The sequence below is a fragment of the Sinohyriopsis cumingii genome, chromosome 7 (genome assembly GCF_028554795.1).
Source record: "Sinohyriopsis cumingii isolate HCF-2022 chromosome 7, ASM2855479v2, whole genome shotgun sequence".
NCBI classification, from domain to species: Eukaryota; Metazoa; Mollusca; class Bivalvia; order Unionida; family Unionidae; genus Sinohyriopsis; species Sinohyriopsis cumingii.
Window position 1 is genome coordinate 39,849,509 of NC_142967.1, and position 14,850 is coordinate 39,864,358.

Genomic DNA, 14,850 nt, shown 5'->3' on the forward strand with positions numbered 1-14,850 from the left:
ACAGACTTTACATTATTTGGTTATATTAATCATATAATAGGCAGGCTTCACATTATTCAGTTATATTAATCACATATCAGGCAAGCTTCACATTATTCAGTTATATTAATCACATAACAGGCTGGATTTACATTATTTGGTTATATTAATCATATAACATGCAGGCTTTACATTATTTGGTTATATTAATTACCTAAAAGGCAGGCTTCACATTATTCAGTTATATTAATCACATAATGGGCAGGCTTCACATTATTTTTGGTTATACTAATTACATAACAGGAAGACTTCACATTATCCAGTACTGCAATATGAAATTGCCATGTGCTACGTCAGGACTGTATCCTCTGATGATACTGTCCAACTGCAAACAGCACAGACCAAGATCTAACATTGCAATAAACATCAGGAGACCAAGGTGAAACCTGTTTCATTTATGCCATGACAGACCTAGGTCTTCCCTTTTTGAAAATTGCCATGACAGAGCTACATCTACCCTGTTTGCATTTATGCCACAACACAGCTACATCTACCCTGTTTGCATTTATGCTATAACAGAACTACAACTGATTGTTGTATGCCATGACAGATCTAGGTCTTCCCTTTTTGCATTTATGCCATGACAGAGCGACATATTCTCTTTCTGCAAATATGTCATGACAGAGCAGTTTGCATGTTTATGTATAATGCACATGGGCAAGTACTCATTGAAATGAGTGATATATGGAAATTAAATCTCATAGGCTTTAAACATAGGGTCGAGAATTCTTACCATTTTCCATGACCTTGAGAATTGCAGCATGAGTCAGCACTGGTAGGAGATGCAACACAATATCAGCAGGCTTTAAGCTGGACAGAAAATGCAGAACCTAAAAAAAGACAATAATCATTTACTTCAGAATGTTACATTTTCCCCATGTCTACAAACAGTGGACAACAATCATTTACTTCTGAGCTACCTTTTACCCCATTTCTACAAATTATGAACAATATTTATTTACTGTGGATCTACCATACATTTTTCCCCATTTCTACAAACACTGGACAATAATCATTTAATTCTAATCTACCTAATGTTTTTTTTACCCATTACTAGAAATACTGGACAACAGTCATTAACTTCTGAGCTACCTTACATCATTCCCCAATTTCTACAAAAAAACTGGAAATTAATCATTTATTTTTTAGCTACCTTTTATCCCATATCTACAAACACTGGGCAATTATCATTTACTGTGGAGCTACGTTACATTTTCCTGAACATCAACCTTAAAATTCAAATGCCACTTCCAGTCATCCAATTGCTGTGCCCTTAAAAATAGTGGATTTTTCTCATTTTATGGAAAGCTTGAAAAAGTCAAAGGTTAGAACTTGACCGTATACAGATATGACTGAAGAAAGGGCAGATTTATGGTGCAGATGTCATACAATCTGGTGTTTTGACTGAACTTACTGAAATTATTAGGGCAGATATTCAGTGCAGATGTTATACAATCTGTTATTCTGAATGAACTTACAAAAGTTACAAGGACAGATATATAGTACAGACGTTGTACAATCTGGTAATTTGATAGAAATGTTCTATCCATCATAGTACATCAGGGTTCATGCAGGCAAAATATGACAAAATTCAAGGACTTTTCAAGGACTTTATTTTGATTTTCAAGGAGTCTTATATTTGAACTCACCATAGATATCTACATTTGGAACAACCTTTAGATTGACTTGTGGCTCATGGAACCTCATTTTCCTCTCCAAATAAAGTTCACTAACATAGGTACAATTAACAAAAAGTCAAACTAACAAAAAAAATTTATTAACAAGTTCTTCCTCTGAACTTAATTTCTCTTCAGCTCCTTGATCTTAGCCGCATCCAGCTTAATGCAAAGACCTTCATAAATTCCGAGTTTCTCCTCAGCTCCTTTTCTATTAGCATTGGCCTGTGCAAGAAGTTGCCACTTTAGTGTCTTTTCTGCTTTTAAAGACAGTTCATCTGCTTTCTTCACAAGTATTTCATAATCTAATCTGGCCTGCTCTTTTCTTCTTTTCAGATCTTCAATGTCATCAAGAACATGCTTTCTTTTCCTCTGCCCAGACTCAGACTGCTTCCTTTCCCTGTACTTCTCTAAATAAGTTTCATACTTCTGTCTTGCTGAAGCTGCACCTACAAGAAGCTGATTGGTGACTGGAACATTCAGCACTCCTCCCACATTTCTAACATAATCACATATGATCCTCAAATATTCACTCTCTACTTCCTTGTTCACAGAAAAGCCACACTCTACTGTTGCTTGTCCATGGGAGAGGATCAACAGGAGCATAACAATCTCCAGCAGCTTCCCATACCTAGCATCTGACTCCACACAAAAAACTGTCCAATCTATCCTTGTATGGATCAAAGCCTGTAACTTAATCAGTACCAATAACTATTATACTGTCAAGAAAGTCTTTATATTGTTGCAGGATGACTTCACCATCAAGCACACTGATCCTTTTTGTTGCAATAATCAACTTCATAAGTTTCTTAAATTTGTCCCTGTTGAGATCTGAATGTCTGGCCATTTCCCTTGGACACAAAGATACCATATTTCTAACTAAAGAATAAGTGATTGGGGATTTTACATTAACCTTTTTCAACACTTCAATCACAAATGCCATACATTCCATTCTAAATTCCATTCCTTTCTTTTCACTCGTGGTTGCACTTCTCAATATTCCTTCAGTTAGTAAACCAATGTCAAAAGATTGTATGTCAAAAGATTGGTCTTCTCTAAATCTATTCTTAGCAACTTTTCTGATGTGGTTGCCTGGTCCAAAACTTCACACCTGACAACTTTCCGCATCAAACATTTGATGACTGTAGTCAAGTCTTCCACCAAAAAAGGCACCATAGACTTATTTGTTTGGTAGTTAGCCAAGAAAGGCTGAAATATGGTTGCAATGAAACAAAAAAACCCCTAGCTTTGCTCTGATTAGCTTGTCCTTCACTGCTTGACTTACTACATCAAATGATTTGTTGGTAGGTTTAGGTAACTGTTTTGACTAAACGTTTTTGATATAGTTCAACTGAATCCCACACTGGCAATGCTCGCTGGGAAATGGGTAGTTTTCTAACCATCTGTGGTCCACAAATTATAGTGGCATGATTTTATTGCCAGCCAATTTCTGGTAATCTTTTCTCCTGGTAGGTGAGTCTTTAAAAAGATATTACAGACTGTGCAGAAGTGAAGAGATTCCCATTCTGTAACAAGTGCACCTGCCTTAAATGCATTATGCAAAGTATGCAGTCCATATGAGAAAATATTAATTAAATCATGGCCATATCTGAAATGATCGACTATATCATCAGCTGTAGCATGGCCTGCAATCAGAGAGGATAAATACATATAAATATTCACCAATTGCCTGGGTCCACGCTAAGTAATAATTAATGTACAAAGTCAATTAATTTATTTTTAGTTCATGTAATAATTAATGTACAAAGTGTCAATTTATTTTAGTTCATGCACTTCATTATACATGTATGTACGATTTATGCTCATTTAGTTTATTTTTTTCCCACCTATCTTTAGTAATTTCAAGGAAAATGTGAATGCAGTCAATACTTATAAACTTGACAGCTGATGAAAAAAATTCAAAGAAACTAATAATAAAAATAAAATTTAAATAACAATAATAAACAATATACTTACCTAAAAAGTATGATCCCAAGTATATGGTCACAACCTAGTTTGTCCCTCCATCCCAGAATCTGACATGTATGTCCATCTGCTTTTCTTGCATTTTCTTGTTCAAGGATTCATCAAACAGAATTGCAAACACACCACTGTCACCTGATAGAATTAACATTTTAAGGTGTTCCGCAATGCCAAAAACACAAGTAAGATGTTTTTGTTTCTACACATGAAAACTCTGCAGCCAGAGCAGTGTCTGGGAACATAGCATGAAAAACATCAGCAATATGGTCATTTGATTTGTAGGATGCATATGTGACAACAGTATGCAATGTCCATAAAATTTCTGACTTCAGAACAACATTATTTTTGGAAAGGAAGTTGGAAATATTTGCATATGTTGACTGTGTGATTAAAGCTGCATCAGATAGGGGTGGGGGTATCCTGTCATTAATTTATCAGAATGCGACTGTCTTAGATAAAATGTCAGTGTCTCTGGCACATGTTTTGATTTTGTCTGTTTTTATTCCAAAATAATCCAAACTCATTGCTGACATTGAAGCTTCACTTTTCTGGTGTTTTGCACCTTTATGGTGTGATTTAAGGGCACTCTCACCCATAGCCCCGATGTCTATAAGTTTGTTGGATACACAACACAAAGCTTTATGTCTGTCCTGGATCTCCTTGACCCACTTATTGGAGCACCAATGCCACGAGGTGCGATGTAAGAAATAGAAAGCCACCATACTGCCATTCCCACAATGCTGCTAAATGGAAATCTTGAGTAATCTCCCTTTCCTTAGTTACCCACCAGGCCACAGAAAGTAAAAGGCATGTAGCTAATCGCACATTTTCTGAAATTTTTCCACTGAGGTTTCTTTTTTAAATAAAATTTTGGTCTTTCATTTTTTTACAAATTCAGGCACTTTTTAAGAACTTTTTCCCACTGACATTAAAAATAAGCACTTTTCCAAAGGATTTTCAAAAAATAAGCACTTTTCATCCTGCAATTGAAAATTCAAGTACTTTTCAAATCTGTATGAACCCTGTACACTGATGTGTGACGTGTGACATTTTGATCTAATTTCTCAGCTTGAATAAATACAACAGGAGCATATCCTGTCCTAACAAAGGACTATTACAAAGTCAAGATTTTATAAACAAGATTGCTAACCAGGCTTACATACCAGTTGACCATTTCACTAACCATGCTTATGAAGTATTGTAAAAATTCAACCCTATGTAAACTATTTTGTAACCTTCTCATTATGTCAATTTTACCTATTTTACTATGTCAAGTTCTCATGCATATTTTTAGCCCATCAAGGTTCCATAACCCAGTTTAGCTGCTTTTACTGGTCAGAAATGTGAAGTCCTTGAGAAGTAATATGCTCAACCAGTCAAATATAAGGTCATCTTGTATACAATTGCCGATCTCAGTTATTGCAGAAGCTGCCCAAGACCATAATTACATGAACTTATTACAAAGTTTGACAATCAAATCTAAGTCTCCAGACTGACAAAAAGCTCAGCCAATAAGATAAAAGATCACATAATAACAAAGCATAAAGCTTCCTAACACTTAAACATATCCAATATCTTGATAATACAAGACCATCACAAGAAATCTGATAAAAATCTCAACAGAAGTAAAACTGCTGGAGTGTAACAAGTTCAGCCAATTAGATGCAAGTTCATCTCATTAATATGCAAGGGTCTTGCTCATAATTGTATAATTATATAAAGCTGAAGACAACAGCAATACATCAAACCAGACAAAACTGTAGGAAAGACTTCCCAAGGAAGATTTAGCATTTATCATGTCATGATGTGACAGGTAAACTAGCTTGAGCTAGATATAGTATACCCTGAGTCAAGATGGAAACAAGTGAGGTTCTCAAGTAAATCCTGGTAGTTATCCGGTTAGAACTCGAGATATTTAACAAATAATTTACTTAGATACTGGCAAGTTAGTGCCTTGGATAGGAGTTGATATTAATGGTGTTTAGTCACAGATTTGCCAGTGAGCAGCTTGAGTAGCATTTGGATGATTCACAATTGAAAAAAAGCCAGTGACCAGATTATCTTGGCAGTAACCAATGCCAAATAGCACTATGGTAATATTTTATGTGCATGGATTATTTATTGTGTAAGGCAGAAATGTAGGAAGCTTTCCATGTATGCATTGCCTGTCCATCAAAAATAGCTGTTGGTCAATTCAGATTGGATTTTGATCAAACTTGGAACATGGACTTAATGTCATAAAGATTTCCATCGAGTTTAATAAAGAGCACGACTTACACATGGTAATGAGGAGAACATCAGGTACTATGATTCCCACTGGCTGATTGACTTGATTCTTAGGTACTATGATTACCACTGGCTGATTGACTTGATTCTTAGGTACTATGATTCCCACTGGCTGATTGACTTGATTCTTAGGTACTATGATTCCCACTGGCTGATTGACTTGATTCTTAGGTACTATGATTACCACTGGCAGATTGACTTGATTCTTAGGTACTATGATTCCCACTGGCTGATTGACTTGATTGTTAGGTAATATGGTTCCCACTGGCTGATTGACTTGATTCTTAGGTACTATGATTACCACTGAGTGACCAACCTCATTGCTGGGTACTATGATTACCACTGGTTAGCTGAATTGACAGTTATTATAATTACCACTGACTGACTGAATTCACTCTTGGGTACTATGCCTGCCACTGGCTAACTGAATTAACCGTTAGTTACTATGATTAAAGTTACAAATTATACATATTTATATGTGTCATACAAATAAAATAAATTCCTGGTCAATCTCAATATACCAACACCTATAAATCTGCTATAATTGTTTTTGGACTGTCTGAAAGATCATGGAAGTAATGTATATAACTGTACCTAGACCCTTATGCCACCCAAACTATATGACCCTGACCTTCAAACAAGGGTAAAATAGTATCCAATAAGTAAAGTCTTGCCAATTTTCTTCTTTAAACACACAATACAAATAGAATTCTAGAAGTAAAGACTGGCCTATTTTCTTCTTTAAACACACAATAAAAGTAGTATCCAATAAGTAAAGCCTGGCCAATTTTCGTCTTTAAACACACAATAAAAATTAGGAATTCTAAAGGTAATGTCTGGCCAATTTTCTTCTTTAAACACACAATACAAATAGTATCCAACAAGTAAAGTCTGGCCAATTTTCTTCTTTAAACACACAATACAAATAGAATTCTAGAAGTAAAGACTGGCCAATGTTCTTCTTTAAACACACAATAAAAGTAGTATCCAATAAGTAAAGCCTGGCCAATTTTCTTCTTTAAACACACAATAAAATTAGTAATTCTAAAAGTAAAGTCTGGCCAATTTTCTTCTTTAAACACACAATACAAATAGTATTCTAGAAGTAAAGACTGGCCAATTTTCTTCTTTAAACACACAATAAAATTAGTAATTCTAAAAGTAAAGTCTGGCCAATTTTCTTCTTTAAACACACAATACAAATAGTATCCAACAAGTAAAGTCTGGCCAATTTTCTTCTTTAAACACACAATACAAATAGAATTCTAGAAGTAAAGACTGGCCTATTTTCTTCTTTAAACACACAATAAAAGTAGTATCCAATAAGTAAAGCCTGGCCAATTTTCTTCTTCAAACACACAATAAAAATTAGGAATTCTAAAGGTAATGTCTGGCCAGTTTTCTTCTTTAAACACACAATACAAATAGTATCCAACAAGTAAAGTCTGGCCAATTTTCTTCTTTAAACACACAATAAAAGTAGTATCCAATAAGTAAAGTCTGGCCAATTTTCTTTTTCAAACACACAATACAAATAGTATCCAATAAGTAAAGTCTGGCCAATTTTCTTCTTTAAACACACAATAAAAGTAGTATCCAATAAGTAAAGCCTGGCCAATTTTCTTCTTTAAACACACAATAAAATTAGTAATTCTAAAAGTAAAGTCTGGCCAATTTTCTTCTTTAAACACACAATAAAAGTAGTATCCAATAAGTAAAGCCTGGCCAATTTTCTTCTTTAAACACACAATACAAATAGTATCCAACAAGTAAAGTCTGGCCAATTTTCTTCTTTAAACACACAATACAAATAGAATTCTAGAAGTAAAGACTGGCCAATTTTCTTCTTTAAACACACAATAAAAGTAGTATCCAATAAGTAAAGCCTGGCCAATTTTCTTCTTTAAACACACAATAAAATTAGTAATTCTAAAAGTAAAGTCTGGCCAATTTTCTTCTTTAAACACACAATACAAATAGTATTCTAGAAGTAAAGACTGGCCAATTTTCTTCTTTAAACACACAATAAAATTAGTAATTCTAAAAGTAAAGTCTGGCCAATTTTCTTCTTTAAACACACAATACAAATAGTATCCAACAAGTAAAGTCTGGCCAATTTTCTTCTTTAAACACACAATAAAAGTAGTATTCTAGAAGTAAAGTCTGGCCAATTTTCTTCTTTAAACACACAATACAAATAGTATCCAACAAGTAAAGTCTGGCCAATTTTCTTCTTTAAACACACAATAAAATTAGTGATTCTAAAAGTAAAGTCTGGCCAATTTTCTTCTTTAAACACACAATAAACATATTAAGTAGAATAGTATCCTTCAGTTAGAGCCTTGTCAATCTTACTGAAACACACAATAAAAATAGTATCCAACAAGTAAAGCATGGCCAGTTTTCATCAGTTTTTAGAATAAATGCTCTGTTACATTTATTGTACAATTTCAAATTTATGTGGCTATTTAGTGTATGGGTACAGAAATCAATGCCAAAAACTGATTATTAGAGCATGAATGTTTTATTTATGCTAGGTATGTAGCCAGCTCAAGGACCCTATAATATGTTAGGTATGCAGCCAGCTTAAGGATCCTGCAATATGTTTGGTATGCAGCCAGCTTGAGGACCCTGCAATATGTTAGGTATGCAGCCAGCTTGAGGACCCTGCAATATGTTAGGTATGCAGCCAGCTTGAGGACCCTGCAATATGTTAGGTATGCAGCCAGATTAAGGACCCTACAATATATTAGGTATGCAGCCATATCAACGTCCCAATTTTATTCAGTATGCAAACAGCATAAGGACCATACAATATGTTAGGTATGCAGCCAACTTAACCCTTTACCTCATGCAAGTGCCTTTGGATGCCTCTACTCCATTCGCATGGAAGCGCCTTTTGATGCCTCTACAAGATTCGCATGGAAGCGCCTTCTGACGCCTGCTGTAAACATCAGCCATTTTGAGCTGGTTTTTGTAGTGCCACCTTCAGGGAAAACCCCCCATTAGATACTACATTCATTTCTGCAAATGACAATTACGTCAGATCACGTGGTTGCTATTCATGCACTGGTCGATATCTGCTATTTAAAGTAACTGGGTCGTAATCTCCACTCTCCAAAATGGCGGCCACGGATTTCATTCAGTACGTACGAAGTTTTCAAGATTAGAATCACAACCACGAAAGATTCAATAAATTAGGTAAAGTCTCTGATATTGATGTAAGCAGCAATTAGTTTTTATAAATTATCAAATTCAGATGACTTAGTGATGTAGACGCACACAAAAACCTTGTAAATTTCGAGTATCGGAAATGGCAGCAACGGTTTGTCACGCGGCCTCACTGACATGACGGTGAACGAGTTCTCTCTCGATTTTAAAGCACATAAAACATTCTTCCGTGAAAAATAATTACACAGATATAACAATCGGACTTTACTCTTAAATTTTTCCACATATAATATGTGTACCAAATATGTAAAATGGTTAAAATTGCTGTTAAACGTAACATACACTACATTGCTTAACAGTTCACAGGCAGGATTTCATTCAGAACTTATGAAGTTTTCATGATTAGAATCACAACTATGAAAGATTTAATAACTTAGGTAAAGGCTCTGATATTTATGTAGGCAGCAATTAGTTTTTATTAATTATCAAATTCAGATGACTTAGTGATGTAGACGCAGACAAAAAACATGTAAGTTTCGAGTATGAGAAATGGCAGCTACGGTTGGTCACGCGGCCTCACTGACATAACGGTGAATGAGTTCTCTCTTGATTTTAAAGCACATAAAAAAATTCTTCCGTGAAAAATAATTACACAGCTATAACAATCGGACTTTACTCTTAAATTTTTCCACATATAATAGATGTGTACCAAAAATGTAAAATGGTTAAAACTGCTGTTAAACGTAAGATCACTACATTGCTTAACAATTCACAGGCAGGCCTATGCATATGCTGTCGACTAGGTAACAGGTGTTCTATTTATAGCGTGCTGCACTTTGTCATTATGCTCTATGAGGTAAAGGGTTAAGGACCCTATGATATGTTAGGTACGCAGCCTGCTTAAGGACCCAATTATGTTAGGAATGTAGCTAAGTTAAGGACCCTATTATATGACCAAGTAACCTATCAGAGGTTGCTAATAAAGTGAACAAATCTACAGTAACTGTAATTTATTCAGCATGAAAAAGTGTACCTTTTCTGCCTCTTTAGTGTCATCAAAAAGTCTTTTTTGCCTCCTGGCAGGAACAGGGCGTGCTGTCTGCCAAACTTCAACCCACATGTTGCCTGGAATCTCCATGCGCTGGCTCAGATGACCTACAAGAAATTACAAAAATCATTTAATCCCAATTTTATCATATTCGCCATTCATCATTTATTATATCCCTGCCCAAAAAGAAACAAGACAGCCAGCACATTACAAGGAAAGCAAAGCTCATTCTAGCATTTTTCTATGGGTACAAAGCCTATTTGCTATGAGAAAATTTAAAGCATCTTTCAAGATCTTAAATACATGAAATGTTATTAAAGGGAAACAGTAATTTCTGTTCATCACTTTGTTCTGTTGCTGGCTTCAGTTGTCTCAAAGTTATGCTAATTTGTCAAATCGATGTTCAATATAGTCCTGAATAATTTAACACCTACCTCATAGAGTCTGTTGTGTGTGTGATTTGTGTGTTTGATTTGGATTTTTAACATAACTTTAACAATTTTCCAGTCATACTGTTACCATGTCTGCAGTGTGCAGTTTATAGTGATGTCTAGCACTGGGGCATCATGACTCAGACATGTAGCAAGATGTCCCACCCAGTCACATTATCCTGACACCAGGCCGACCATTCCTAACACTAACCTCTTAATGCTGTGCCAAGTGAGGAAGTTGCTAGTACTATTTTTATAAGTCTTTGGTAAGACTCAGCCAGGGTTCAAACCCATGACCTCCTGCAAGGTGGATGCTTTAACCACTTAGGCCACCAGAGCAGTAGTCTGTTGCTGTGCTGGCTGGCACACAATACATGTGTCAAAAAGACAAGTTAAGTGTGCTATAAACAGAACAACTGTTACCTTGACAACTCCATACTAACAGACCTGCCAGCTCAGTTCAATCTAAATTCAACTGTTTGTCCCTTGCTGTACACGTGCACATTTTCTATAGAAAGGTTTTAGCACAAAATCTGAACTATATGGCTGAATAGTAACTGTTTACCAAATAACTTTTGATATGCTTTAAACAAAATGAGAACATTCTTTCACAGTCATGTCACTTAAGTTTTGTGTTCAACTGCAACCTTTCTCAAAGTCTAAATTAACAGGTTCATTGTCTACATATGTAATAATCAATCATGATTTGTACAAATGACATGTAATATCACATCAGAATTGGTTGATACTGATCTAATGGTTCTTGATATAAAGTTTAGAATAGCAAATGCTGACATACAACGTGAGCCACACAAAGGCCATACCATAAGCTCACTTGGCCTAAGATCCAAGTGAGCTCAACTTAACTTTCAACAAGTGAAATTTTCATGGTTGCCAATGGTTAGATTAGGCTGTCTTATTAATTTAAAGAATGTTTCCTAATAAAGAGGGGTCCTTTGTACAGATTATATAAACAGAAGAAATATTTTATTTTGCCAGAGTGTGTAGTTAAGTTGGGAAGCTATGTGAACATTGGACCAGACCACAATTTCACCAAAATGTCATGAACTGTAGAATGACCAATGAAACTTGAGTCTGGACTTAAGTCTACAGTCTCACCATTTGATTGGCCAACATTTAAGTCCAGCTTAAAACTGACCAATCAAACATCTCAAGTATAGGCTTTAAGACTTGTGGTGTTGAAACTAGTTACAGGTCTTTACTTACAGTACCTTCACATAACTGCTAGCATGCTATTCACCTTTGATCACAGTCTGAACATTCTCTTCTTCCACTTCATCCTCAATCCAGTCTCGAGGAGAGTACCATCTAACAAAGTCCTCCAAAGCACAACCAGGATTGGCTGCCTGAAGCAAGAATAATGATGATCAAATCAATATTTTTTTTAATTCATTCCCTGTCTTGGGAATCCTGCCTCAGTTTCTGTTTTGGTCTCTACATCTGTTTATATCTCTATTTTCCTGACCTTTTTGTGCTATGTCTCACCCTCTGTCTTCTTGACTGTCAGTACCTATGTCTCACTCATTGTCCTCTTGCCTGTCTGTGTCAATTTCCCATTCTTTGTCCTCTTGCCTGTTGGTGCTAGTGTTTCACTCTCTGTCTTCTTGACTGTCTGTGCCTATGTCTCACTCTTTGTTCTCTTGCCTGTCTGTGTCAATCTCTCACTCTTTGTCCTCTTGCCTGTCTGTGCTAATGTCTCATTCTTTGTCCTCTTGCCAGTCTGTGCTCATTTTGTCAATGTCTAGCCACATGGCTATTTATCTACTTTTCTGTTCTTCTATGTCCATCTGAAAATGTCTTTATTTTGCCACAGTATCTCTTGTTCACTTTTTACACATCTGCATGTGTCTGTGTGTATGTGTAAAAATATTATTATACAACCTGAAAACTTTACATTCATATAGTCTTACACAAAGTAGACACATTTGTCGTCACTGTACAGACTTTAAAAAGTTGTCATTTTTTTCATTGTCCTGTTTAAAAGGCACAGAACCCAACATTTTCATTTAGAACCTATTATTATTATTATTATTACTGATTCTGTTTTATTACAAGCTTAATACCAGACTACATATGTGCCCTGTGCACTTCATGTACATCTTCATGTGAGGCTTATAAATGTGAAATTTTCAAAAGAATCAATCTGGAAACTTAGTGAAAAAGAGGGAAATGTGAATCAAATGAAGTGATACATTTGTGAATAAATGTATATCTACAAAATCAGTGTTTCTTTGTGATACTCAATGTGAAATTGGGAAATCTGTGAGTGGAGGTACTGCTAGATGTAATCATGAAGCAGCCTTGTCTATTTTATTGAACCTGTACCTTGAAGGACTCCATATCAGACAGCAAACAAGCACTCTGCATTCTGGCTCGGAGCTGTGCTCCTTCTGTTGATGTGCCCAGTCTGAAATAATCAACAAGGTGGTAAAGTCATGGGACTGTTTATTTACAAGAAATTGTTGCAAAAGGTGATGCATTACGTTTTACTCAGGAATTCAATGATTTTCTATCTGGGTCTAGTTATCTAAATGTTTTTTACCCAGGAATTCAGTGATTTCCCATCCTGGCCTAGTTCTGTCTAAATGTTTTACTCAGGAATTCAATGATTTCCCATCCTGGCCTAGTTCTGTCTAAATGTTTTACTCAGGAATTCAACCATTTCCCATCCTGGCCTAGTTCTGTCTAAATGTTTTACTCAGGAATTCAATGATTTCCCATCCTGGCCTAGTTCTACCTATTAAATATTTTACTCAGTAACTCAACCATTTCCTGGCTAAGTTTTCACACTGGTAGAGAAATATGTTGTTTTGAAATCTGTGAGTTTAGTAGAGACATATATTGTAATGATATTGAACAGTCTAGTAAAAACAGATATTATATTGAAATCTGGATGGCTAGTGTTGATATATGTTGTAATAAAATTTATGCAGGCTAGTGTGAAGTCATCTTTTGTAATGAAACTTGCCAGGCTAGTGTAAATCGATATGTCGCATAGAATTCTGCAAGCCCTGTACAGACATGTTTTCTACAGAAATTTGCCCCACAAGCAAAGACCCATGATGTAATTAAATTTGCCAGTTTAGTGCAAAGACATATCCTTTAAAAAGATTTGATAGGCTAGTAGAGATCAACAATGTAAAGAATGTTTCCAGGATATTTTAAAGACATATGGTTTAATGAAATTTTATAGGCTATTAGAGACCAATGTTGTAATAAAATTTTCCAGGATAGTGGAAAGACATATGGTTTAATGAAATTTGATAGGTAGTAGAGACTCTTGTTGTAACAAAATTTTTCAGGCTAGTGGAGAGACGTATCCTTTATTGAAATCTGATCGGCTAATAGAGACCTATGTTGCACTGAAATCTGCCAGATTAGCTGAGACATGTATTAAAATTTGCAAGGCCAGTAGACACATATGTTGTAATAAAATCTGCCATTGTTAATAGAGCCTTATGTTGTATTCCAATTTGCCAGTCTGCTAAAGACAGATTTTATGTAAATATGCAAGGTTAGAAGAGACACATATTAGAACTATTGTAATGAAATTTGCCAGAATAGTAGGGAATTATACTGTAATGAAATTTGCCAGATTAGTAGGGAATTATACTGTAATGAAATTTGCCAAGGTAGTTTAGAAACGTACTGCAATGAAATTTACTAGGCTGGTAGAGATATATATTGTAATGAAAACTGTCAGGCTAGTATAGACATATACTGCAATGAAATTTACTAGGCTGGTAGAGATATATATTGTAATGAAAACTGTCAGGCTAGTATAGACACATACTGCAATGAAATTTACTAGGCTGGTAGAGATATATATTGTAATGAAAACTGTCAGGCTAGTATAGACATATACTGCAATGAAATTTACTAGGCTGGTAGAGATATATATTGTAATGAAAACTGTCAGGCTAGTATAGACATATACTGCAATGAAATTTGCCAGGCTGGTTGAGATACATAGTGTAATGAAATCTGCAATGCAGCTATATACATATATTGCAACAAAATTTGCCACACTAGTATAGATATATACTACAATGAAATTTGCCACACTAGTATAGACATATACTGCAATGAAGTTTGCCATACTAGAATAAACATATACTACAATAAAATCTGCAACACTAGTATAGACATATACTGCAATGAAGTTTGCCAGACTGGTAGAGATATATTTTGTAAT

The 14,850-nt window shown here is 35.2% G+C and overlaps 1 protein-coding gene across 3 annotated transcripts in view; it reads right to left on the bottom strand.

Moving 5' to 3' along the window:
• The window catches only part of LOC149795072 (rab3 GTPase-activating protein catalytic subunit-like), a 100,114-nt gene that overhangs the window by 23,490 nt on the left and 61,774 nt on the right, over positions 1-14,850 (bottom strand). For all 3 annotated transcript variants that reach the window (XM_089964776.1, XM_089964774.1, XM_089964777.1), the window contains 4 exons: positions 12,981-13,062; positions 11,896-12,001; positions 10,189-10,310; positions 773-869 (listed from right to left, as the gene is read on the bottom strand). In XM_089964776.1, coding sequence (XP_089820902.1) covers positions 773-869; positions 10,189-10,310; positions 11,896-12,001; positions 12,981-13,062 — 407 coding nt within the window. The remainder of the gene's footprint in view (positions 1-772; positions 870-10,188; positions 10,311-11,895; positions 12,002-12,980; positions 13,063-14,850) is intronic.